The following is a 24,772-nucleotide window of genomic DNA, read 5'->3' as shown; positions in this document are numbered from 1 at the left end:
CAATCATCTTCGGGTTTATTTTTCATTATGCATTACTGAATACATTCATATCTGTTAGTACTCCAAGATGTCCAAGAATTACGAAATTATTAGTAAATCCAGTGTCATATTGCTCAATTAAAATATCTTCTCTTTGTTGCGTGTCTTACACAAAACAGGCCACACCATCTACAAACAGGTGAATCAGATACCATTCATTCAAGGAGCCGCTGGAGAAAACTGCATATAGACGTTTCGGTTTCTTCCACGGTTCTCTCTTTGTGTCACACATGCTCTGCAGCTCATCAGATGAAACTACCGTTACGCAGTCACAAAAAGCTCCAAAAGAGGAAAAAAAGACAAGAGAACCCAACAGTTTCAATTTTCTAATCAAACCAGATGTGTGCAAACATGACTAAGGACTTTATTTACCAAATCTTTTTTTTTTCTCCCTGTATTATCCACAAATAAAAGTGATTTCTTCATGTGTATGTATATATTTATATATATTTATATTTATATGTATATTATAACATATATTATAACATATAATGTCATAACATATATTACAACATTATATATTCCCTTAGTGTGACAAAAAAAAAAATCTCTTGGATTATTATTTTTTTTTTATTTTCAGGTCCCCATGCAGTCCTTAGAAAGCACAACATTCTGAGACGACTGGAAACTGTGGACGCGCGTCCAACCTCCAAGTTGGACTCGTTGTCCTTCCTCCGTGTCTTCTGCGATCGTCAGATACACAGGCGCGATAAACAGCTACGAAATTGCCGATCGCACCTCGTCGTTTCATCAAAACAGTAGAGTCATGGATAAAGATAGCAACGTCTTCCCGCAGAGCTGACCACACCCTGCCTTTTTAAACCATTTTTTGATAATTTTTCTCTATTTTTATATAATAATAATAATAATGACTATAGAATTATCCTTGATATAAATTCAAAAGTAGTTCCTCTGTCAATTTAAATAAATAATTTTGGCAATCTTCATAACGGTGGTATTTAAAATAAATGAATGATTACGTAAAAAATCCAACTTAGTCAGAAAAGAGGGCAAGAGAAGAAGGAGAGAAAAAGAAAGTGTAAAAAAAAAAGCAGAGAGAGAGAGAGAGAGTGAGAGATGAGAAAGACAGAAAGAAAGTCAGATGCAAAGAAAACTATCCACTTCTTTAGGAATTCAGAATGTATGTACAGGACTCATCTCTGAATCAGAAAAGCGCTCGTCTTTGCAGCGGGTCCTCACGTTTTGTGTGTGTGTGCGTGACAGTGCAACGTGGTCCGTAGCTGTAGTCCTGTGTTATACAAGTGTGTAGGACTTTGCGTAGGGGTTGTTGCTTTGTTTCAGGTGTCCTCTGGAGTCTAACAGCGACTCCTGGGAGCTGCTGAGTTTGGCAGCCTGGGCCAGGTCGCCCGGCTCGCGCTGTGGCAGTGTAGAGGCAGTTCCCGGCTGCCACTGCTGTACCGCCTCTCTGCTGGGGGGCCCGGAGGAAGAGAGGGCTGACGAGGGGGTCTCGGAGGGTGTGGGGGCCAGCAATGCTGGCCGCTTCGCCAATCGGCTCTTCTGTGGGTCCATACAAGTCTGTCCTGTGGCCTCCCGACCTGAAGGGGCCGCTCCCCGGTTCAAAAGGAAGTCCATACGTAGGTAAGGGGGGAGATGGACCAGCTCACCTCCTACGAGACAGACAGGGTCATGTAAGTGTGAGCACTGCTCAAAGATCAGATTTGCTTTGCACAATGTGATGAACAAGAGGGGGATGGATGGAGAGAATAGTCTTTAAAGGAAGCAAGGTTTGCCCTTTAGTCAACGTTGTTTTCTGTTGACGCGTGTACAAAACGTCATTAAACATCATTTATAGAGCGGCCAATAGCTTAAGTTTAGGATTGGACAAGATTTAGAATAGGATAGGCAAGATTTGTTGTAGGTAGATATGTTATGGAAAATAGGTTATGTTTAGTAAAGGTTAGGACAAAACAGGACAGAACAGGAGGGGATAGAGTTGCTTTAGGGTAGGATCGCATGAACTAGGATAGGTTAGATTTAGGGCATAGGATAGAGTAGAGTCGAGTATGATGGGTAAAGTTTAGGATAGGAAAGGATAGAGTCGTGTCATGTCGAATCGAGCAGAGCAGAGTAAGGCTGAGTATTGTGATAGGTTTAGGATAGGGTAAGAATTGTGTTGTGTCGAGCAGAGCAGAGTCAAGTATGATAGGTTAGGTTTAGGATAGAATAGAGTTGTGTCATGTCGAGTCGAGCAGAGCAGAGTAAGGTTGAGTATGATGATAGGTTAGGTTTGGGATAGGGTAGAATCGTGTCGTGTCGAGCAGAGCAGAGTTGAGTATGATAGGTTAGGTTTAGGATAGGGTAGAGTCTTGAAATAAGGTAGAGTCGACTTGAGTAAAGTAGAGTAGAGTCGTGTCGAATCGAGTCGAGTAGAGCAGAGCGGAGTAGAGTCAAGTCGAGTGGAGTAGAGCAGAGTAGAGTCGAGCAGAATAAAGTTGAGAATGATAGGTTAGGTTTAGGATAGGATAGAGTAGAGTTGTGTAGAGTAGAGTAGAGCAGAGTAGAGTCAAGTATGATAGGTTAGGTTTAAGATTGGACATGATAGGGTAGAATCATGTCGTTTCGTGCCTTGAGTCGACACGAGTAGATTAAAGTAGAGTAGAGTACAGTAGAGCAGAGTAGAGCTGCGTATGATAGGTTAGGTTTAGGATAGGATTGAGTAGAGTTGAGTAGAGCAGAGCAGAGCAGAGTAGAGTTAAGTCGAGTAGAGTAGAGCAGAGTAGAGTCGCGTAGAATAAAGTTGAGAATGATAGGTTAGGTTTAGGATAGGATAGGGTAGAGTTGTGTAGAGTTGAGTCGAGTAGAGTAGAAAAGAGTCGAGAATGATAGGTTAGGTTTAAGATAGGATAGGGTAGAGTTGTGTAGAGTAGTGTCGAGTAGAGTAAAGTAGAGCAGAGTAGAGTCAAGTATGATAGGTTAGGTTTAAGATTGGACAGGATAGGATAGAATCATGTCGTTTCGTGCCTTAAGTCGACTCGAGTAGAGTAGAGTACAGTAGAGCAGAGTAGAGCTGAGTATGATAGGATAGGTTTAGGATAGGATTGAGTAGAGTTGAGTCGAGTAGAGTAGAGTAGAGAAGAGCAGAGTTGAGTAGAGTAGAGCAGAGAACAGTAGAGTAGAGCAGAGCAGAGTAGAGAAAAGTAGAGTAGAGCAGAGAACAGTAGAGTAGAGAAGAGCAGAGTAGAGCAGAGTAAAGTAGAGTAGAGCAGAGAACAGTAGAGTAGAGCAGAGTAGAGCAGAGTAAAGTAGAGTAGAGCAGAGAACAGTAGAGTAGAGAAGAGCAGAGTAGAGCAGAGTAAAGTAGAGTAGAGCAGAGAAAAGTAGAGTAGAGCAGAGTAGAATAAAGTAGAATAGAGTAGAGTAGATTACAGTAGAGTAGAGTAGAGTAGAGTAAAGTAGAGTAGAGAAAAGTAGAGTAGAGCAGAGAACAGTAGAGTAGAGCAGAGCAGAGTAGAATAAAGTAGAGTAGAGCAGAGTAAAGTAGAGCAGAGTAGAGCAGAGAACAGTATAGTAGAGCAGAGCAGAGTAGAGCAGAGTAGAGTAGAGCAGAGTAAAGTAGAGCAGAGTAGATTACAGTAGAGAACAGTATAGTAGAGCAGAGCAGAGTAGAGCAGAGTAGAGTAGAGTAGAGCAGAGTAAAGTAGAGTAGAGAACAGTAGAGTAGAGTAGAGTACAGCAGAGTAAAGTAGAGTAGAGCAGAGTACAATAGAGTAGAGAAGAGCAGAGTAGAAAAGTAGAGTAGAGCAGAATACAGCAGAGTAAAGTAGAGTAGAGTAGAGTCGAGTATGATAGGTTAGGTTTAGGATAGGATAGGATAGGATAGGTTAGGATAGGTTAGGATAGGACAGGACAGGACATGTTTGGGATAGAATAAGATCAGGTTAACTTTCCACAGAGTGATAAATGAGAACAAAATGGTTGGAGGAACTAGTTTTTAAATTAATGTTCTAAATTCAAAATAAAATTCAGGATTCAAGGTCTGTTGACACCATAAAACAGCAAAGTACAGGACAACACATGATAGTTTTTGAATTGGATAAAATAGGTTTAGGGTAGGGTAGGAAAGGATAGGACAGGATAGGATTCAATTAAATTAAATTCAACTTAATTTAATTCAATTCAATAAAATGTTTCAATTCCCACTGATTTTTTTCACAACACATATTGTTTCAAAGCAGCTTTACATAAAAATGCATGTCTACATTACAATTTAGAATGATCTGTTATCAGAGGTGACTGATAGGACAGGATAGGATAGGAAAGTATTTTATTGATCTTCTCCTCATCTAGTTGTCTAAACATCTAGTAGAATTTAAAATCCAACTGTGAATCCTGTACGGATCAGACACATCTCACACAAAAGGGCTTTCTAAAAATGACGGAGTTCAGTATTATATAAAACTTGTTCCAATAAAGCCAGTGATTAAAGTTTATATCACATCCAATATTCCAATATCACATCCAATATTCACATCCCATTCATGTGATAGTAAACTGCTGTTTTGTAAAGACAGACGATACCTCTACAGCACAGGATGCAGATTGCCCCTACTTGGCCTTAAGGAACAATGCCAGGTGCTCTCACTAACCAAAGTCTTCCTGTCTGGGGGATTACTGCAGATACATTCACAATGAGACGGTAACACTAAACGCTAATCAGTAATGCAAGAACCGTCTGGGGCCTGAAATCAGCCCTGGGTGGCCCAGACGCAGGCCACGTGAAGCCCACTGATGCGAAAAGAACGTGGCAGTGTGTTTGGACAACAGCCTTCACTCCTGTACCCATCAACACAGGAATTGATAGCACACTGCAAGAGTGACAGCTGACTGGTGAACAGGTAAACTGAGGAACACGTGGAAAAACACATAAATTACTGCTCGAAACAGTTGTAATAAGGAATAATTTTGATATTTTAAAAGCAGCGGCTATTTGCACAGAGTAAATAACAACTAAAAGTATTTTCTTTACACTAAGGGCAAATAGTGTTAAATGCTGTGTACACTGTGTAAATAGGTATGCATGCAAATAGTGCCATGAGACTATTTGCACTTTAGTCTATTATAAAATAGTATACAATAATAACATATTTAGTGTAAATGATTATATTTATTAAAATCATAAATGGATGCTGTCCCTAAAGCCCTCCCCTAACCCTATCCACTAAACACTTCATTCCCACTATTAAATATCAGTTTGGCACTTTATTTCCACTTATTATGAATATTTTCTAAAATTTTATGTAAAATAAATTCCACCCTGAGCAGATACGTGATGGGAAAAAGGGCAGATTCGAACTTGGGTCAGTGGTGTCAGAAGTAAATGCCACCCGTCATAATTTCATCTGGCTAAATCAAACGATGGTGACCAGAGTTAGTGTAAAGAGCCTCTGCCCACAAGGCAGGCTACTGTAGTTGCAATTGGTTTAAATAGATACTACATTTTTTTTTAAAGAAGTCTCTTATGCTCACCAAAGCTTGCATTTATTTGATCAAAAATAAAGCGAAAACTGTAATATTGTGTAATATTATTACATTTTGTGTGATCTACTCACGCAAATTAAAAAACACAGTTGCAGCCGGATCATTCCCATTATGACTAAAGCCATATACCAAGAGCAGCACAAATTATCGTCTGGTTTTAGACAGGATTTTTTGGGGCGTTAAATAATGGCACAAATACCATTAAACTGACTGAAACCTTAGTAAATCACCTTGGATGATTTATTTAAATAATCTCCTTCCATAAATTTTGCGCCTGAAAGGGTAACTTCAACAAATAAATATGCAAAGGTCAGTCGGACAAATAAATCTATGTCCATGGCTTTACATCACAAATTTTCTCACTTTTGATCAGTAGGCGCGTTTCCATTACAGATTTGCGCAAAACTTTTGCGATATTTTCCAAATGTCGATAAAATAAACTTGCGAAATGACGGTGTTTCCATTAACTGATGTTATGCGACTAAAACGTCTTTTTTCCTCTCGCGATAAGTCATTCCAAAAATCATGGCAACGGACTTTGGTAGGTTTATAACCTATTTCACAGCCATGCACCGCACTAGACATTATTATTATTAATGGAAGGAGACGTGGTGTGTTATCCAAGCATTAATGGTAGGAAAAGACACAGAAGAATTCAATTACTAGAAATAAGAAGTGCATAAAAACATGTCAAATTTTGGAAAAAAATTGTTTGTAGACTTTAATGTTTTACTCTGTACAATGTAAGATCTGTTATGTGTTTTCCCCATTATGTGTTTGTCTTATGTTTGATGTAAAATGTCATTATAAGCTTTTGTAAAAGTTGAATAAAAAAAAAAGAAGAAAGACACGGAGTTCCTGGTGTTTCTCCCTTATTTCTGCTTCGATGTCTTGATGGCATTTCTTTGAGGTTTAGAGAGGCTATTCCTGTAATTATTGTTTTTTTTTTTTTTAAATGAATTTAATAAAGAACTCTATCTCGTATTATGTCCAACCGGTCGTTGCAAAACGAAAAATGAACGGTTGTATTTTTAAAACGCAAAGTTGAACACCAACATTTTAGTTTGACCACACCAATGCTGCGCTATATACATCTCAACGAATTTTCAGATATTTGTTGACTTTTTGCCCCCTTTAAAACATTTAAAATATTTGCAAATTAATATGGGAAAAAATTTAGATTTTTCTGGTTTTCTAAGGCCAAATTAGAACCTGGATATTTATGATAGCCTATTTTTCCCGCAAAAATACGAGCTAAAAAGTAACATAATCTGCACCTTTAGACAGAAGGGCACCTTTCATACGGATTACATAATCCGTATAAAGAATTTGTTCTTTTTAAAGTGGACATTTAAAGCTTTAGTCTATAATGGCTATTGGTTCAGTTCTCGCGCTCCAGTTCACGAAGATCATAAAGCGCGCCTGATTGTTTTATGTTATTTTATAAAAGCACAACGTTTTCTTGTTATTGTGACATTACGCAAATAAAAGTAGTTGCGAATAATGTATTATTATTTTCTGTGTAACCAGAAATGATAGAGTATTTTAAGTTGAATCCGCTGTTGATGGGAAAATGAAAATTTTCACGACGCGCCCGCGCCTGTCTGCCATCCAGTGCGTGCTCCAAACTCCGCACACACTCTTGGATATTGGTCAAAATCGAGTGTTTATTTGTGATAATCTTAGCCCTATTATTAATTTTGTCCAACCTATGAATGAGATGTGACGAATTGCTTTGTTCCTTTTTTGGATAAAAGCGTCTTCTACATATGTAGCCTAATAAATGTTATAATAGGCTAATGATGATATAATTATTATTTTTGTTTGCGGACACGGACCTAAAACACACTCCGTCTTCTAAGTCAGGTGACTGTAAATGCGCAAAACCCGTTTCCATTGTAGTTTTGCGAAAAAATCTGAAAAACCTCCTCATGCGAGCGTAAAAACTTTTTTGCGATAAACGGGAGTTTTTGCGAAATTGACGTGTTTCCATTGAGCGTATTTTCATTTCGCAATTTCAATTTGCGCGAATTGAAGGGTAATGGAAACGCAGCTAGTGTCTTTAGCATTTCAGTAACCCTCTTCTTCAACTACATTGCTCCACTCTGGTATGTAACACTCACTTTTTACAATCCAATCAAATCCTGATGGATAAATTTGATCTCCGTCCTACTTTTTTTTTCATGATGAATATCCTGTTCTACTCAGAAATATGTCCAGTTATGAAAGTAAAAGCACTAAAACAGTGTTTTGCTTGGAATATGGGATATTTAATAAAAGTAGAGACTCAATGATAATTAAACTCCACCCTAAAAACAGTGAAGATGGTTCAAAATCAAGCGAGAATACAGCAAATTGGTTTTCTGAAAGCACAAATCGAGCTTAGGCAGTTGACGCTTCGACATGTTTGCAGCCTTACCGGGTCTGTGTGCTTTGGGCACGGCCATATTCATGACCCGGCTGGCGTCCTGTGGTTTAGGCGGGGAGGCTGTGAATCTGCAGATGCCTGACTCTGACGGCGTGCTGGACGTCAGGCTGTCCGTGTAGTCATTGGTGCCGGCCGTCATCTGTTCGGAGGATGTGTCTGAGATGAAGCATTCTGTGATCGTGAACTTAGCGTGTCGCAGCTGTTCCTCCATCTTGGCGTGTTCGTAGGCACGGGCTAGTTCCTCGTACGTGGAGGAGGCGCTTTCTGTAGACACCATACTGCTGCGAGCTCGGTCTGTGAGAGAGAATACACATGTTGTTATATATCATATCACAAAGTTTTTTTTTTGGGGGGGGGGCTATCATACACCCGGCGCAAAGTGTTTTTTGCTACTTTCAGCCCAACGCAGTTATCATTTTAACGTCCTGCGCCTCTTCGTTCAAATAGCAAATGCATTTGCGCCCATTTGTTCACCCATGGGCTGCTGGTCTGAAAACGAGGTGTGTTTTGAGGAACTGAAATAGACTGAGCCATTGACCAACTGAAACCTTGTCTAAAGTTAATGGCGCAGTATTTTTTGGTTATTTAAAGGGTGCGTTAGTAATGTGCGCCAATAGGCTGGTCATATTAAAAATAATATGATGTTCTGGTATTCAGCTGACCTACTTCATCATTGTTACTCCACTATGACTGGGCAGGCCAAGTGGGAGAATAGACGTTGACGTAAATACGGATAATGATAGTAATCTGTATGACATCAGAAAATCAAATATTTTGGGACAAAACCATGCTGTTTTTGGATTGGGGAGGAAGTTTTGAGATCGAAAAGTGATCCGAGGAAACAGAAGCTGATATCTGTTACCTGTGTCCTGAGAGGGACTGACACTGTAGCTGTCGCTCTCTTTGTCCACTGAGCCCGTGGCGCGGGGTGTAGGCAGCCTCCAGTCGGTAGTGAGAGTGTGTGAGGAGACGGGGGGATGTGGTCGGTTCAGGGTCCACTGGCTGGCGTAGCGACTGCGTGTGGCGGGACCTGCTTTAGCGGTGCGGCGGGCAGTGGGGTCTAAGGGAACAGAGACATACACCTGTTAAAACTGTACAAAATGACCGATGTGAAGTGAACCAAATCTCTGACCTTCCATCCTCTGCCTGTGTGGTAATACCATGGTACTTTAACATAGCAACTCAATTAAACTGCTCATGTGCTGTACGCTATTTAAATCATTGGACTGGATAGAGGCAGCCTTAATATTCTTTCAGGTCACACTCAATGGGACTCACAGTATGAGTCCATATTCAGGATGATTATTCGGGATATCGGACAGGTACGAGGTGAGAAGGACAGAGCATTAAGCTAATATTAGTTTCAGGTGTGAAACTGTTACACTTCAATTGAAGGCTATATCATGGCACTCCTGAAACTTTATCCATGTGAACCACTGAATCCAAAAATACTTTCTCAATCAGATTCAAAAATACCTTGCGCACGTACACTCACCTAAAGGATTATTAGGAAGACCTGTTCAATTTCTCTTTAATGCAATTATCTAATCAACCAATCAGATGGCAGTTGCTCAAAAGCATTTAGGGGTGTGGTCCTGGTCAAGACAATCTCCTGAACTCCAAACTGAATGTCAGAATGGGAAAGAAAGGTGATTTAAGCAATTTTGAGCATGGCATGGTTGTTGGTTGCATGGTATTTCACAATCTGCTCAGTTACTGGGATTTTCATGCACAACCATTTCTAGGGTTTACAAAGAATGGTGTGAAAAGGGAAAAACGTCCAGTATGCGGCAGTCCTGTGGGCGAAAATGCCTTGTTGATGCGAGAGGTCAGAGGAGAATGGGCCGACTGATTCAAGCTGATAGAAGAGCAACTTTGACTGAAATAACCACTCGTTACAACCGAGGTATGCAGCAAAGCATTTGTGAAGCCACAACACACACAACCTTGAGGCGGATGGGCTACAACAGCAGAAGACCCCACCGGGTACCACTCATCTCCACTAAAAATAGGAAAAAGAGGCTACAATTTGCAAGAGCTCACCAAAATTGGACAGTTGAAGACTGGAAAAATGTTGCCTGGTCTGATGAGTCTCAATTTCTGTTGAGACATTCAGATAGTAGAGTCAGAATTTGGCGTAAACAGAATGAGAACATGGATCCATCATGCCTTGTTCCCACTGTGCAGGCTGCTGGTGGTGGTGTAATGGTGTGGGGATGTTTTCTTGGCACACTTTAGGCCCCTTAGTGCCAATTGGGCATCGTTTAAATGAGCATTGTTTCTGACCATGTCTCTGATGGCTACTTCCAGCAGGATAATGCACCATGTCACAAAGCTTGAGTCATTTCAAATTAGTTTTCTTGAACATGACAATGAGTTGACTGTACTAAAAAGGCCCCCACAGTCACCAGATCTCAACCCAATAGAGCATCTTTGGGATGTGGTGGACCGGGATCTTCGTGCCCTGGATGTGCATCCCAACAAATCTCCATCAACTGCAAGATGCTATCCTATCAATATGGGCCAACATTTCTAAAGAATGCTTTCAGCTCCTTGTTGAATCAATGCCACGTAGAATTAAGGCAGTTCTGAAGGCGAAAGAGGGTCAAACACAGTATTAGTATGGTGTTCCTAATAATCCTTTAGGTGAGTACATTAAAAAGTAAGTCCTTTTGTACATTTGCAAGAGTAAAATAAAAAAGAAGTATCTTTACTTTCAGTGCAGTAGTAGTTCATTACGGTATATGCACTTAAAGATGTGTGTCCACCATCGATTTGAAAATGAATCTATTTATACTGTCCAGGAATCTTGCTATAGTATTTTACAGTATGATTTGCGATTCACAAATTCTGATCTTGCATACTATGTACATCTGCTAGACTACTTTTGGTCAGTTTGTTGATGCCATTTCTTATTACTGATTGTGACTATGAAATCATCTGCTCGAATAGGTGCATTTAATGAGACTTTATGACATCAACAGAACCAAGCCCACAGAGTTCAATTCTTACTTGTACCAGGTCTAGCGTCAGACACGTCTACTAGCGGTCCAGTGGCCTGAGATAGAGACTGGTAATGCACTGTATGGGTGACGGTCGAGGACTTCTGTTTAGATGTTTCTCCAAAGTCATTATCCGTCAAAAGCACTGTGGAGCGGTCATCTGAAAGAAAGAGGAAAACAGGTTGTTATTGGTTATCTCCTCATGGCTCCATTAATCACTCAATGTATTTCCATTTTAGAAATCATGACTAATTTATACACTGCAAGAGTGGAAAAATTAGGAACTATGTGAATTAGAAGACACCATGTTGATTAAAATGAAAATAGGAAAACATAGTTTAGGAGTTGGGAGTTTAAAAACGCATGACTCATTTGAGCTAAATTTCCCGTTTCTCTTACATATCATTTATGTTTGCACAAACGGTGCAGGATGAGTTATGTGAAAATGTTTAAAAACTTGGGTTGTTAGAAAAGGGCAAACCCCTAACATATCATAATGGTCTCTTACCAATTGTCTCCATAGTGTCTCTCTCCTCAATGAGGAGCTGAGCACGTGGGATATCGATGTGCATCCTCAGAGTCTGCTGCTGTTTGTTCACGGTGTCTGGTGTACGTGCATTTTTACTGGAGAAACAACAGAAAAAATTACACGCACTACTTTATGACAAAGTGCACTGGTTTATAAGCCAACGCTATAGGTCTTTACCTCATTAGCATCTCTGCTAGGCTCTTTGCATCTGTTGAATTAAGAGAAATGGGGAAGATATGAATTGCAAAACATTGATGACAAGAAGACATTTTTGGAGGATCCTCACGGATCTATGACGTTCTTTTTGCAAGATACGGTATGTGTCCACAGACAGACCTCGTAATCTCTTGAGTCTCTGCTCTCTTCTCCTCCTCCTCAATACCAGAAGAACAATGAAGACCGTAGAGATTGCCACCAGAATGCATATGATTGTGACCATCATCTTTAGTCCTTCATTGCCCGGCCCGTTCACCTTGCCTGGGTCCACAGTCTTTGGCAATGGAGCAATTGTGCCTGGAGAAAGAAGATTGAGCAATTCTGGTCAAGGTCCGGTCATAACTAAGTTTTGATATCTACTAATGTTTTAGTCCATTTATGCTGTATAGTGTTGATTTGCTGCGGGTCTATATCGTAAACCAGCTTAAAGGATTAGTTCACTTCAGGATTAAAATTTCCAAGATATTAATGTCTTTCTTCCTTCAGTTGAAAATAAATGAAGGTTTTTGAGGAAAATATTCTCCAAATAGTGGACTTCATCAATGTTTTTAATTCGGAAGTGAACTACTCCTTTAAATGGCATAACTAATGTTCAGACAAGAAAGCAGGGTTGTGCCTTTGGACAGCATGGCGAAGCAAATCAACACTAAACAGCATAAACCAGCAGAAAATACTTTAAACAACTGCTTCCGAACACTGAATTGAGTAGTCGCTGATCTAGTACTCACTGCCATCCACGTTTAAAGTTGCGAAAAGCACACTCTTCTCTGCTGTTCCTGCGCTGTTGCCCACTCTCATCTGGAGCTCGTACCAGGTGGCCTCCTGTAGGTCGTACAGAATGTGGCTCTTGGTGAGGGAATCCCGCTTTACCATGGTCCATTTCATAGTGTCCACGGGCCGATATTCCAGTGTGAAGGAGTCGATCGGACAGCCGCCGTTGTTCCAGCCAATGAGGTTGAGCTCCACACGGGTAGAGTTGATACTTGAGAAAAGCTCATGGTCTTTGGCGAACTGTGGCTCTGATAATGTGGAGAAGAAAAAGATTTAAGTTAGAAAAAACTGTCAAATTAAACACTGAATTAAATCTATGGCCTTTTCATTTAGCAACTGATTAACAATCCCTTGAAACCAAAATGAATTGTCCCTTCGGACTTTGTCTCCCAGCCGCCAGCTCATAGAGATCAGTTTATATTATAAAACTTGTATTGAGCAAAATTTGTGGTTGTAAGCATTCTTGTTAAACAGAATGGATGTTTGTGATTTAATGTGATTGTAAGTTTAATTCGGGCCTGTGGTTGTGCTGAGCAAGTGGTGTTTTGCTATTTTGAAACAGAAAAATAAAATCCCAAACAAGAGAATCTTGTCTGTTGTTATTTGTTTTTAACATCAGACACAGACTTCGCCAGACATTATATTGCTATTGCCTGCGGATTTGGTAATCAAACTAGCGTGTAAACCTTAGTAAAACAATCTAATACATATTAAAAAGGAACTCAGTGAATCATAGGAGTCGACTCAATGTCCACTATAGTTTTAGACACATCTACAAATGGCTATCCCTTCAAATAATGCAATATAAATGGGCATAGGGGGAGATTTCAGATATAGCTTTGACACCCATGCCTATGTTTTGATGTGTATGCTAGTTACAATCATCTTCTGCTCAGGGGTGTGTATACATTTTTTGTCTTCTAAAATGCAATCCAGAATGATAATGAATAAATTAGGAATTAGGAAGTAGCAAACCATGGCTTTGTTCAGAATAGCATATTAATATACTAAACTTATTATTTCACATTATTACTATTTTTTTCATTATTTTTATTGTTATGCAAATGTTGCTATTTGCCATCTCCCAACTTGTTTAAATAGTATGTACAGTGTGTGAACACTAATGAAAAACATATTGGACTGCTGGTTGAATCAGCATTCAGTTTGGTTACCTTCAGTTATCTGTCACGTACTTTAGCCACTAGAGTTTGCCATAATTAACTAGGACGTAATTTACACAGATTTGTACCTTTCCCGTGGGTTTTAGCCTCAATGATTTCACTGATGCGTCCAGGACCGACTGCATTTTGTGCAGTTAGAGTAAATTTGTACCAAGTGCCACACTTCAGATTCTCAAGACGGTAAGACCGCTCACTGGGGCTGATGGAGAAACTGCCCCACTCTTCACTGTTATCCTCAGAGTACTGCAGAATGTAGCCTGAACAGAGAAACACCACACCACTTCATGCTCAGTACTTGTGTTCATTTTGACAAATAAACCCCAAATGCCAAACTTTATTCACTGTTACGTGCACTGTAAATTGATACAAAGCCCCTACTGCACTATGCAATGTTGACCTTTAAGGTCATTAAAGGGATAATTCTCCTCTGGAAAGATGAGTGTGTATTTGGGTCATTTATGTAGAAGAAAAGTGAAATTATTTTTGAATTTGTAGCTTTCTAGATTGAGAAAAGCCAGAAAATGTATCTTTGGCTTATGTGAATGAAAGACAACAATTCCCAGAATGCACTTGCTTCGCTTCCCTAGGAGGCCACACCTACCGGTAACAGAGTGCAGTAGTTAAACAACAAGTCTAGGCTACTAGTGATGAGCCTGCCCGAAAATGTGTTCCGAGATCGCCCAAAATGTCCGGAATTCGGCTTTTGCATTCTACAGTCGCCATTCATTATGTTTATGTAAATGAGGGCCGCGGGTCGCGGCGCGAGTCATGTTTACTGTGGCGAGCGGGACGAGTGAGGGCCGCGGGAGAACGGCCGCGGGAGAACGACGCGAGTCATGTTTACTGTGGCGAGCGGGACGAGTGAGGGCCGCGGGAGAACGACGCGAGTCATGTTTACTGTGGCGAGCGGGACGAGTGAGGGCCGCGGGAGAACGGCGCGAGTCATGTTTACTGTGGCGAGAGGGACGAGTGAGGGCCGCGGGAGCACGGCGCGAGTCATGTTTACTGTGGCGAGCGGGACGAGTGAGGGCCGCGGGAGAACGGCGCGAGTCATGTTTACTGTGGCGAGCGGGACGAGTGAGGGCCGCGGGAGAACGGCGCGAGTCATGTTTACTGTGGCGAGCGGGACGAGTGAGGGCCGCGGGAGAACGGCGCGAGTCATGTTTACTGTGGCGAGCGGGACGAGTGAGGGCCGCGGGAGCACGGCGCGAGTCATGTTTACTGTGGCGAGCGGGACGAGTGAGGGCCGCGGGAGAACGACGCGAGTCATGTTTACTGTGGCGAGCGGGACGAGTGAGGGCCGCGGGAGAACGACGCGAGTCATGTTTACTGTGGCGAGCGGGACGAGTGAGGGCCGCGGGAGCACGGCGCGAGTCATGTTTACTGTGGCGAGCGGGACGAGTGAGGGCCGCGGGAGAACGGCGCGAGTCATGTTTACTGTGGCGAGCGGGACGAGTGAGGGCCGCGGGAGAACGGCGCGAGTTATGTTTACTGTGGCGAGCGGGACGAGTGAGGGCCGCGGGAGAACGGCGCGAGTCATGTTTACTGTGGCGAGCGGGACGAGTGAGGGCCGCGGGAGAACGGCGCGAGTCATGTTTACTGTGGCGAGCGGGACGAGTGAGGGCCGCGGGAGAACGGCGCGAGTCATGTTTACTGTGGCGAGCGGGACGAGTGAGGGCCGCGGGAGCACGGCGCGAGTCATGTTTACTGTGGCGAGCGGGACGAGTGAGGGCCGCGGGAGAACGACGCGAGTCATGTTTACTGTGGCGAGCGGGACGAGTGAGGGCCGCGGGAGAACGGCGCGAGTCATGTTTATTGTGGCGAGCGGGACGAGTGAGGGCCGCGGGAGCACGGCGCGAGTCATGTTTACTGTGGCGAGCGGGACGAGTGAGGGCCGCGGGAGAACGACGCGAGTCATGTTTACTGTGGCGAGCGGGACGAGTGAGGGCCGCGGGAGAACGACGCGAGTCATGTTTACTGTGGCGAGCGGGACGAGTGAGGGCCGCGGGAGAACGGCGCGAGTTATGTTTACTGTGGCGAGCGGGACGAGTGAGGGCCGCGGGAGAACGGCGCGAGTCATGTTTACTGTGGCGAGCGGGACGAGTGAGGGCCGCGGGAGAACGGCGCGAGTCATGTTTACTGTGGCGAGCGGGACGAGTGAGGGCCGCGGGAGAACGGCGCGAGTCATGTTTACTGTGGCGAGCGGGACGAGTGAGGGCCGCGGGAGCACGGCGCGAGTCATGTTTACTGTGGCGAGCGGGACGAGTGAGGGCCGCGGGAGAACGACGCGAGTCATGTTTACTGTGGCGAGCGGGACGAGTGAGGGCCGCGGGAGAACGGCGCGAGTCATGTTTATTGTGGCGAGCGGGACGAGTGAGGGCCGCGGGAGCACGGCGCGAGTCATGTTTACTGTGGCGAGCGGGACGAGTGAGGGCCGCGGGAGAACGACGCGAGTCATGTTTACTGTGGCGAGCGGGACGAGTGAGGGCCGCGGGAGAACGACGCGAGTCATGTTTACTGTGGCGAGCGGGACGAGTGAGGGCCGCGGGAGAACGGCGCGAGTCATGTTTACTGTGGCGAGCGGGACGAGTGAGGGCCGCGGGAGCACGGCGCGAGTCATGTTTACTGTGGCGAGCGGGACGAGTGAGGGCCGCGGGAGAACGACGCGAGTCATGTTTACTGTGGCGAGCGGGACGAGTGAGGGCCGCGGGAGAACGGCGCGAGTCATGTTTACTGTGGCGAGCGGGACGAGTGAGGGCCGCGGGAGCACGGCGCGAGTCATGTTTACTGTGGCGAGCGGGACGAGTGAGGGCCGCGGGAGAACGACGCGAGTCATGTTTACTGTGGCGAGCGGGACGAGTGAGGGCCGCGGGAGAACGACGCGAGTCATGTTTACTGTGGCGAGCGGGACGAGTGAGGGCCGCGGGAGAACGGCGCGAGTCATGTTTACTGTGGCGAGCGGGACGAGTGAGGGCCGCGGGAGAACAGCGAGAGTCATGTTTACTGTGGCGAGCGGGACGAGTGAGGGCCGCGGGAGAACGACGCGAGTCATGTTTACTGTGGCGACCGGGACGAGTGAGGGCCGCGGGAGAACGGCGCGAGTCACGTTTACAGTGGCGAGCGGGACGAGTGAGGGCCGCGGGAGAACGGCGCGAGTCACGTTTACTGTGGCGACCGGGACGAGTGAGGGCCGCGGGAGAACGGCGCGAGTCATGTTTACTGTGGCGAGCGGGACGAGTGAGGGCCGCGGGAGAACGGCGCGAGTCATGTTTACTGTGGCGAGCGGGACGAGTGAGGGCCGCGGGAGAACGGCGCGAGTCATGTTTACTGTGGCGAGCGGGACGAGTGAGGGCCGCGGGAGAACGGCGCGAGTTATGTTTACTGTGGCGAGCGGGACGAGTGAGGGCCGCGGGAGAACGGCGCGAGTCATGTTTACTGTGGCGAGCGGGACGAGTGAGGGCCGCGGGAGAACGGCGCGAGTCATGTTTACTGTGGCGAGCGGGACGAGTGAGGGCCGCGGGAGAACGGCGCGAGTCATGTTTACTGTGGCGAGCGGGACGAGTGAGGGCCGCGGGAGAACGGCGCGAGTCATGTTTACTGTGGCGAGCGGGACGAGTGAGGGCCGCGGGAGCACGGCGCGAGTCATGTTTACTGTGGCGAGCGGGACGAGTGAGGGCCGCGGGAGAACGACGCGAGTCATGTTTACTGTGGCGAGCGGGACGAGTGAGGGCCGCGGGAGAACGACGCGAGTCATGTTTACTGTGGCGAGCGGGACGAGTGAGGGCCGCGGGAGAACGGCGCGAGTCATGTTTACTGTGGCGAGCGGGACGAGTGAGGGCCGCGGGAGCACGGCGCGAGTCATGTTTACTGTGGCGAGCGGGACGAGTGAGGGCCGCGGGAGAACGACGCGAGTCATGTTTACTGTGGCGAGCGGGACGAGTGAGGGCCGCGGGAGAACGGCGCGAGTCATGTTTACTGTGGCGAGCGGGACGAGTGAGGGCCGCGGGAGCACGGCGCGAGTCATGTTTACTGTGGCGAGCGGGACGAGTGAGGGCCGCGGGAGAACGACGCGAGTCATGTTTACTGTGGCGAGCGGGACGAGTGAGGGCCGCGGGAGAACGACGCGAGTCATGTTTACTGTGGCGAGCGGGACGAGTGAGGGCCGCGGGAGAACGGCGCGAGTCATGTTTACTGTGGCGAGCGGGACGAGTGAGGGCCGCGGGAGAACGGCGCGAGTCATGTTTACTGTGGCGAGCGGGACGAGTGAGGGCCGCGGGAGAACAGCGAGAGTCATGTTTACTGTGGCGAGCGGGACGAGTGAGGGCCGCGGGAGAACGGCGCGAGTCACGTTTACAGTGGCGAGCGGGACGAGTGAGGGCCGCGGGAGAACGACGCGAGTCATGTTTACTGTGGCGACCGGGACGAGTGAGGGCCGCGGGAGAACGGCGCGAGTCACGTTTACAGTGGCGAGCGGGACGAGTGAGGGCCGCGGGAGAACGGCGCGAGTCACGTTTACTGTGGCGACCGGGACGAGTGAGGGCCGCGGGAGAACGGCGCGAGTCATGTTTACTGTGGCGAGCGGGACGAGTGAGGGCCGCGGGAGAACGGCGCGAGTCATGTTTACTGTGGCGAGCGGGACGAGTGAGGGCCGCGGGAGAACGACGCGAGTCATGTTTACTGTGGCGAGCGGGACGAATGAGGGCCACGGGAGAACGGCGCGAGTCATGTTTACTGTGGCGAGCGGGACGAGTGAGGGCCGCGGGAGAACGGCGCGAGTCATGTTTACTGTGGCGAGCGGGACGAGTGAGGGCCGCGGGAGAACGACGCGAGTCATGTTTACTGTGGCGAGCGGGACGAGTGAGGGCCGCGGGAGAACGGCGCGAGTCATGTTTACTGTGGCGAGCGGGACGAGTGAGGGCCGCGGGAGCACGGCGCGAGTCATGTTTACTGTGGCGAGCAGGACGAGTGAGGGCCGCGGGAGAACGACGCGAGTCATGTTTACTGTGGCGAGCGGGACGAGTGAGGGCCGCGGGAGCACGGCGCGAGTCATGTTTACTGTGGCGACCGGGACAAGAGAGGGCCGCGGGAGAACGGCGCGAGTCACGTTTACTGTGGCGAGCGGGACGAGTGAGGGCCGCGGGAGAACGGCGCGAATCACGTTTACTGTGGCGAGCGGGACGAGTGAGGGCCGCGGGAGAACGGCGCGAGTCACGTTTACTGTGGCGAGCGGGACGAATGAGGGCCACGGGAGAACGGCGCGAGGCCGGTGGCGTGATTACCGATGAGCGACAGCTGTGAGACGCACCGGTCTCGTATCTCTCACGGAGGAGCGGGAATTTTCTTAGCAATGTTGAAACACACATCAACCGATCACTTGTTTAGTGTTCATGTAAACACTACGTTCAGATTCACCAATCAGAATGAATTCAGCTAGACTGAAACAAATGCTGTGCATGTAAACAATGAATAGCGACAGCAGAAAGCAAAAGCTGAATCCCGGACATCGACAGCCGGTCATGTCCGTGAAAAAGAGGATGGTAACCTCTACTACTCAGCTTTCTCCACAGAACAAGAGCCTGCTAGCTTAGCTTCCAAAAAAAGATGGCCGACACTGTGTGTTCATTCTGTGAGTGAGATCGCCCTCTATAGGCGGGTTGAGGACATGCAGACCCTACTACTGACTGTAGTCTTTAGCCTCTGGACGACAATCGTCAAAATTATGATTTTTGAGCCATCAGAGGATATTTTCCAGACAAGAAAATACATAAATCTCTCATCTCAGGGGGATATGAGGGTGGAAAGCAGGGTAAATCGAAAAATACTACAGGTTTTCTACTAATACAAAGCTTAATGCTAAATCCTGAAGTATCCCTTTAAAATATTACACATTAATGTGGATGCAAATATGGGATGCAAATATCAGTGCAGCCCAACCTCTGATGGAGCTCCCTCCATTGTCTCCAGGGATCCAGAACAGCGTGATGGAAGTGGTCGTGGTTTTGGTCACTGTGAGGCGTGGTTGGTCCGGAGGTACTGAAATATTTTGAGAGTAAACACACAAAAAATAGTGTCATTTGTCAGCCACTAAAAGCGCAGTCACATTTACCATTGTTCACCAAATGTCTGTGGGTAAAACAAACATTCAGTACAATAAAAATCAGGAATATTAAAGGATTTTCACATGCAGATTTCATGCAAGCGTTGCCCAACAGAAAGCTGCTTGGTTTGAAAGTGACTTCTGTAAGAGCTGACACTGTTGACAATTTAATGTTTTGCGCACAAAATTTCGCTGTGACCCTCACTATTTATCGGCTACATCATTTTTTTTTTCTCTTTTTCACAGATTTGTTTTCACATTGTACAACAATACTAAGTATGAATCATGTCGTTTGGTGTTCCTAGTTAAATCGGTTAGTTTTGACTTGCCACTTGCTAACAAAAACACTCAAATCGAAGGCATAAACTGTGTAAATAATTCAATACACAAAAAAGCTCTCTCTGAAGAGTATATTCTGATTATTTGATCACAAACACACCTTGGACCTGAAGATTTAGCATGATCTCATCTGAACCCCAGTTATTGCTGGCAACACATCTGTAGTACCCAGAATCCTCTGCTTTGATGGTACGAATAACAAAGCTGCCATTGCTGTGAGCGCTGCGACGACCATCGATTGAAACTGGAGCAGGTGTACCATTACTGCAGGAAAACATCAGTTTCATATCGGTTTCATAGCAAATAAAAAGCAAATAAGCAAGAATAAATTCATTCTGGTGTTTCATGCATGATTTGTAAAAATGAATTTACAAAAAAAAAAAAGTTATATTTCCCCTAAAATCTTTAGAATACTTTATAATAAAAAAGACACATTTTGACAAGTTTACAAAATGACGACATCTTAAAATGCAAGAGTGTTTTGTCTGGCTAAAACATAGGCTGGAGTTGAAGAATTTTCCACGTTTAAATGTGAAGAACTCATAAATCGGACATACTTTCCCTTCAGCCACTTGATGGTTGGAGGAGGGTCTCCGACTGCTTTGCATGGAAGGACAATGTCCCTCATCCAGGGGGTGGTCACTGTGCCACTGAACGTCAGGATTCGAGCAGGGGCTTGAAAAACAAACAATGCCGTGTCAATTTGCTCCTGCTATTGGTACAATAGAGTGCTGCAGGGATGATGTATTTTAGTGGCCAAAACCCAGAAACCAGTTTTAGTATCATCCTGAAGTGAATGTGTTTTTTTAATGGGTTTTTGACTAAGGTAATAAGGTTAACACAGTCAAGAGTTTCTTTTAATTCTATGACATAAAATACATCAGTAATACCCTTTGTTAAAGGAGTAGTTCACTTTAAAACAAACTTTTGCTGATAATTTACACACCCCAATGTCATCCAAGATGTCCATGTCTTTCTTTATTCAGTTGAAAAGAAATTAAGGTTTTTGATGAAAACATTCCAGGATTCTTCTCCATATAATGGACTTCAATGGGAACCAAACAGTTCAAGGTCAAAAGGGCTTTAAACAACACCAGACGATGAATAAGGGTCTTATCTAGCAAACCGATTGGTCATTTAAAAAATAAATAACAAAGTTTAAGTAATCTGTTCTGTGATGAGAGTTCGTGAGTTTCCTGTTCAAACTCGTTCATCAAAATGAACAAATCTTTTTTCGAGTCATGACTCGAAGGGTCCTAGATAAGACCCTTATTCATCGTCATGTGTCGTTTAAAGCCCTTTGAAGCTGCACTGAAACTCTCATTTGGACCTTGAGCCGTTTGGTTCCCAATGAACTTCATTATATGGAGAAAAATGCTGGAATGTTTTCATCAAAAACCTTAATTTCTTTTCGACTGAAGTAAGAAATACATGGACATCTTGGATGACATGGGGGTGAGTAAATTATCAGCAAAAGTTTTTTTAAAAAAGTGAACTACTTCTTTAAGCTTTTATTTGTCTTAAACAAGTGGCTAAATTGGATTATCGAGTTTGTTGGGGAAATGAAACATCATCAGTGGTGGAAGAAGTACTGAATCTCAGTACTTAAGTAAAAGTACAAATAAACAGATAAATATTTACTTTAGTAAAAGTAGAAGTAACACAATGACAACCATACTTAAGTAAAAAGTAAAAAGTACCTGATTTTAAATGTACTTTAAGTATTAAAAGTAAAAGTGCTTGCATAACAATTTATTCTCTTAATGTCTATTTTTTTCTAATGATTAATAAAACATTTAATTCTAACTCGTTCCACCTAATACTCCTATAATGATGTAAAAAAAAATTGTTGTCACCATTTCTGAAACAAGCTTGCAATTAGGCAATATGCACATCATGCGCTCATCCTTACTATATATTAATAACTATGTTTGGCAGTAAACGCAATTAATTTATGGTGTAATTCTGAACCTCTTGGCTTGCCATAGGCTAATCCTAACCAAATGTATAGGCCTATTACACATGGTGCATTTCCTATGCACATAAAAACACATTTTCGCGTATAAATTGCACGATAAACACAGTGTGACCAGGTTGATATATCTATGGCAACCAAACGTCACTGGTGAGACAAACGTGCAACGAACGGATGGTCAGGTTACGTTTTGGCAGGGGAAAAACTGATCAGAAAATGTAATGAAAAAGTAACAGAAGTTGTAGAAATGTAGTGGAGTAGAAAGTATAATAATTGCTGCAAAATGTAACGAAGTAAAAGTAAAAAGTATGCACTATTTATTCTACTTAAGTAAAGTAAAGATACGTGAAAAATGTACTTAAGTAAAGTAACAAAGTATTTGTACTTCGTTACATTCCACCACTGAACATCATCACACTGAACATGAAAAGACTTTACTCATTAGTCCACTTTCTCATTTCTCACAGCCTCACTGAGTTTATAATCACAATCTTGCAAAATATTCAAACTAAAACTTTCAGGGAAAACACAGACTGGAAACCCTGTCAAGTAGCTTAAAGGTCCCGTTCTTCATGTTTTTTTGAAGCTTTGATTGTGTGTACAGTGTGCAATATAATGTGTTCATGTTTCGCATGTAAAAAAAAAACAAAAAAACAGTATTTTTCACACAATTTACTTATCTGTGTACCGCTCTTTTTACTGTCTAAAAAACGGGCCGATGATGACTTCCTTGCTCTATAAAGTCCCTCCTTCAGAAAAAAACGTAACGAGTTCTGATTGTGCCAGCAGTTCCTGTTTTGTGATTGGACAGCAGCTTATCGCACGTTGCCCGGAAAGGTCACGCCTCTTACCATAAATCGGAGATGTATGCGCTGATTGTTATTGTAAAAATGTCCAACATATTACCATAGCAATTTGAGCCTGAATCAAACCCGGGGAATATAGATGAAGAGAATCGATTAGAACCTGTTCAAACACGATTTTTGCAGGATGTTTACAGTGGTAAGCTGTTTACTAATGGTTAAATTTTAATGTTAAATGTTACAAACTGTTATAAAAGCTTGTGGTTGAATTTTTAAAATAAGTCTTTGTTTATTCCTAACTTAGTTACACATGTACACGAGTTTTGATTTGTAATATATGTTTTATAGGTATTCCTGTAGGCGGAGATTAGTCAAAAAACTGTTCTAATTACGTCATTGAAAAAGGAAGAAAAAGAAGAGGGATGTAGTCCAAACCGGACGTTCGCTGTAGGCTTTGAAAGGGGACTTCTGTTAAATAAAATATCTCGTTAGGCATTGAACTTTGAGCTTTATAAGTTTACAACAGCATTACACAGTAACTAACGTTTGAAAAATGGAATCACGAAGAAGGGACCTTTAATGGTGGTGACATTAAAGTCATGTGACCGTGGTGCAGCTCATATATAGCCTAAGTTTAGCTTTTGCTTGTTCTGGCAATTGTATTTAGGCTTCAAAATTCGCAGAAGTTGTGTTCATTTGTGATTATTATCATGATAAACAAAACATGTAGGATTCATAAGCTTTTGTTGGTTATTTGCAATAATCCAAAAGCCAATGGAAAAATCCTGGAATCAGGGTGATGCAAATTTCCAACAATACGTCATCCCTGTGGAACTCTATATGGCTGCATTTGTATAAAGTTGTGAAGAGGGGGATTGATTGCCATATCTTCCGTACCTTTAGCTTGGGGCTCTACGGTGATAATCTCGCTGGTATTCCCACGACCCGCCGCAGTGACCGCCACAACCCAGATGCTGTACTGCCAGTTCTGGTTCAGGTTGGTCAAACGACGGAAGTAAACATCAGGAGCAGCCTCAAACTCACTGATCACCTGTAATGGCACCCGATGAAAAGCTTTCATGAGAATAACAACAAACAAAAATACACTCTTTCATTGTTTTTACATTTAGGACATCGGTGTCCAATCCCACTCTTGAGTTTTGCTCCAACAAACCTAACAGCAAGTTTGTAGTGATTCTAAAGACCTTGATTACCTGGTTCTGGCGACAGGGGGGTTTACATTGCACGGCTTTACAATAGTAAGGAATTGCAGACAACTCTTTCTGGTCTGTAAACTATTTTTCACCACCAAACCCACGTGAGAAGTGATAAGGAAATAACGCAGTAACTATAGTAATAGAGAAGACGCGCTCCGTTGTAGTGAGCACTTGGTCGGTTAATTTTGGCATTTTCTAAGTTAACGTTTCCCTGATAGGCTTGCCTAATAAATGAACACACATTCAAAAATGTTGGACTCGGTCAAGACCAAAAGCCGTATTTGGCAAGACCAGTGGCCGAGACGGAGACAAGTCCGAGTCCGAATACCAGCGAGTCCGAGACCAAGTCCGAGACCTTGTCTCAAGTCCGAGATAGAAAAACGGTCTCGAGTCCGGACTCGAGTACTACAGCCCTAACCTTGGAGGCCAGACTTGCCCAGCCCTGGAAACAGTATTCCTTACTTCAAAACTTAACAAGCGAATATAGCAGATCCAAAGTAAGAATGTTCTCTTACTTCAATGTTTCCCAACCCTGTTCCTAGAGGCACCTCAGCACTACACATTTTCGATCTCTACCTAATCAAACACTCCAGAATAAATTCATCAGCTCATTAGTAGTCTCCCAAGACCAAAAATAGATGGGTCAGATAAAGGAAACGTAATGTAAGCTTTTGGG

At 44.3% G+C, this 24,772-nt stretch overlaps 1 protein-coding gene across 2 annotated transcripts in view; it reads right to left on the bottom strand.

Annotated features, from left to right (window-relative positions):
* Positions 1-895: 895 nt before the first annotated feature.
* Positions 896-24,772, bottom strand: part of dscamb (DS cell adhesion molecule b) — a 204,371-nt gene continuing 180,494 nt past the window's right edge. The window contains exons 21-33 of one of the 2 annotated variants that reach the window (XM_039654250.2): positions 23,777-23,930; positions 20,659-20,776; positions 20,202-20,365; positions 19,600-19,698; positions 13,734-13,922; positions 12,442-12,732; positions 11,834-12,010; positions 11,675-11,705; positions 11,477-11,592; positions 10,979-11,128; positions 8,829-9,026; positions 7,958-8,260; positions 896-1,667 (exon numbers count right to left, since the gene is read on the bottom strand). In XM_039654250.2, the coding sequence (XP_039510184.2) occupies positions 1,294-1,667; positions 7,958-8,260; positions 8,829-9,026; positions 10,979-11,128; positions 11,477-11,592; positions 11,675-11,705; positions 11,834-12,010; positions 12,442-12,732; positions 13,734-13,922; positions 19,600-19,698; positions 20,202-20,365; positions 20,659-20,776; positions 23,777-23,930 (2,364 nt within the window). In that variant the 3' untranslated portion in view covers positions 896-1,293. The remainder of the gene's footprint in view (positions 1,668-7,957; positions 8,261-8,828; positions 9,027-10,978; positions 11,129-11,476; positions 11,593-11,674; positions 11,706-11,833; positions 12,011-12,441; positions 12,733-13,733; positions 13,923-19,599; positions 19,699-20,201; positions 20,366-20,658; positions 20,777-23,776; positions 23,931-24,772) is intronic. The other variant, XM_039654251.2, reaches the window with a different exon arrangement.

This window comes from Pimephales promelas, chromosome 16 (genome assembly GCF_988280905.1).
Source record: "Pimephales promelas chromosome 16, fPimPro1.hap1.1, whole genome shotgun sequence".
In the NCBI taxonomy this organism is placed as follows: Eukaryota; Metazoa; Chordata; class Actinopteri; order Cypriniformes; family Leuciscidae; genus Pimephales; species Pimephales promelas.
This window is presented reverse-complemented; position numbering and strand designations above follow the sequence as displayed.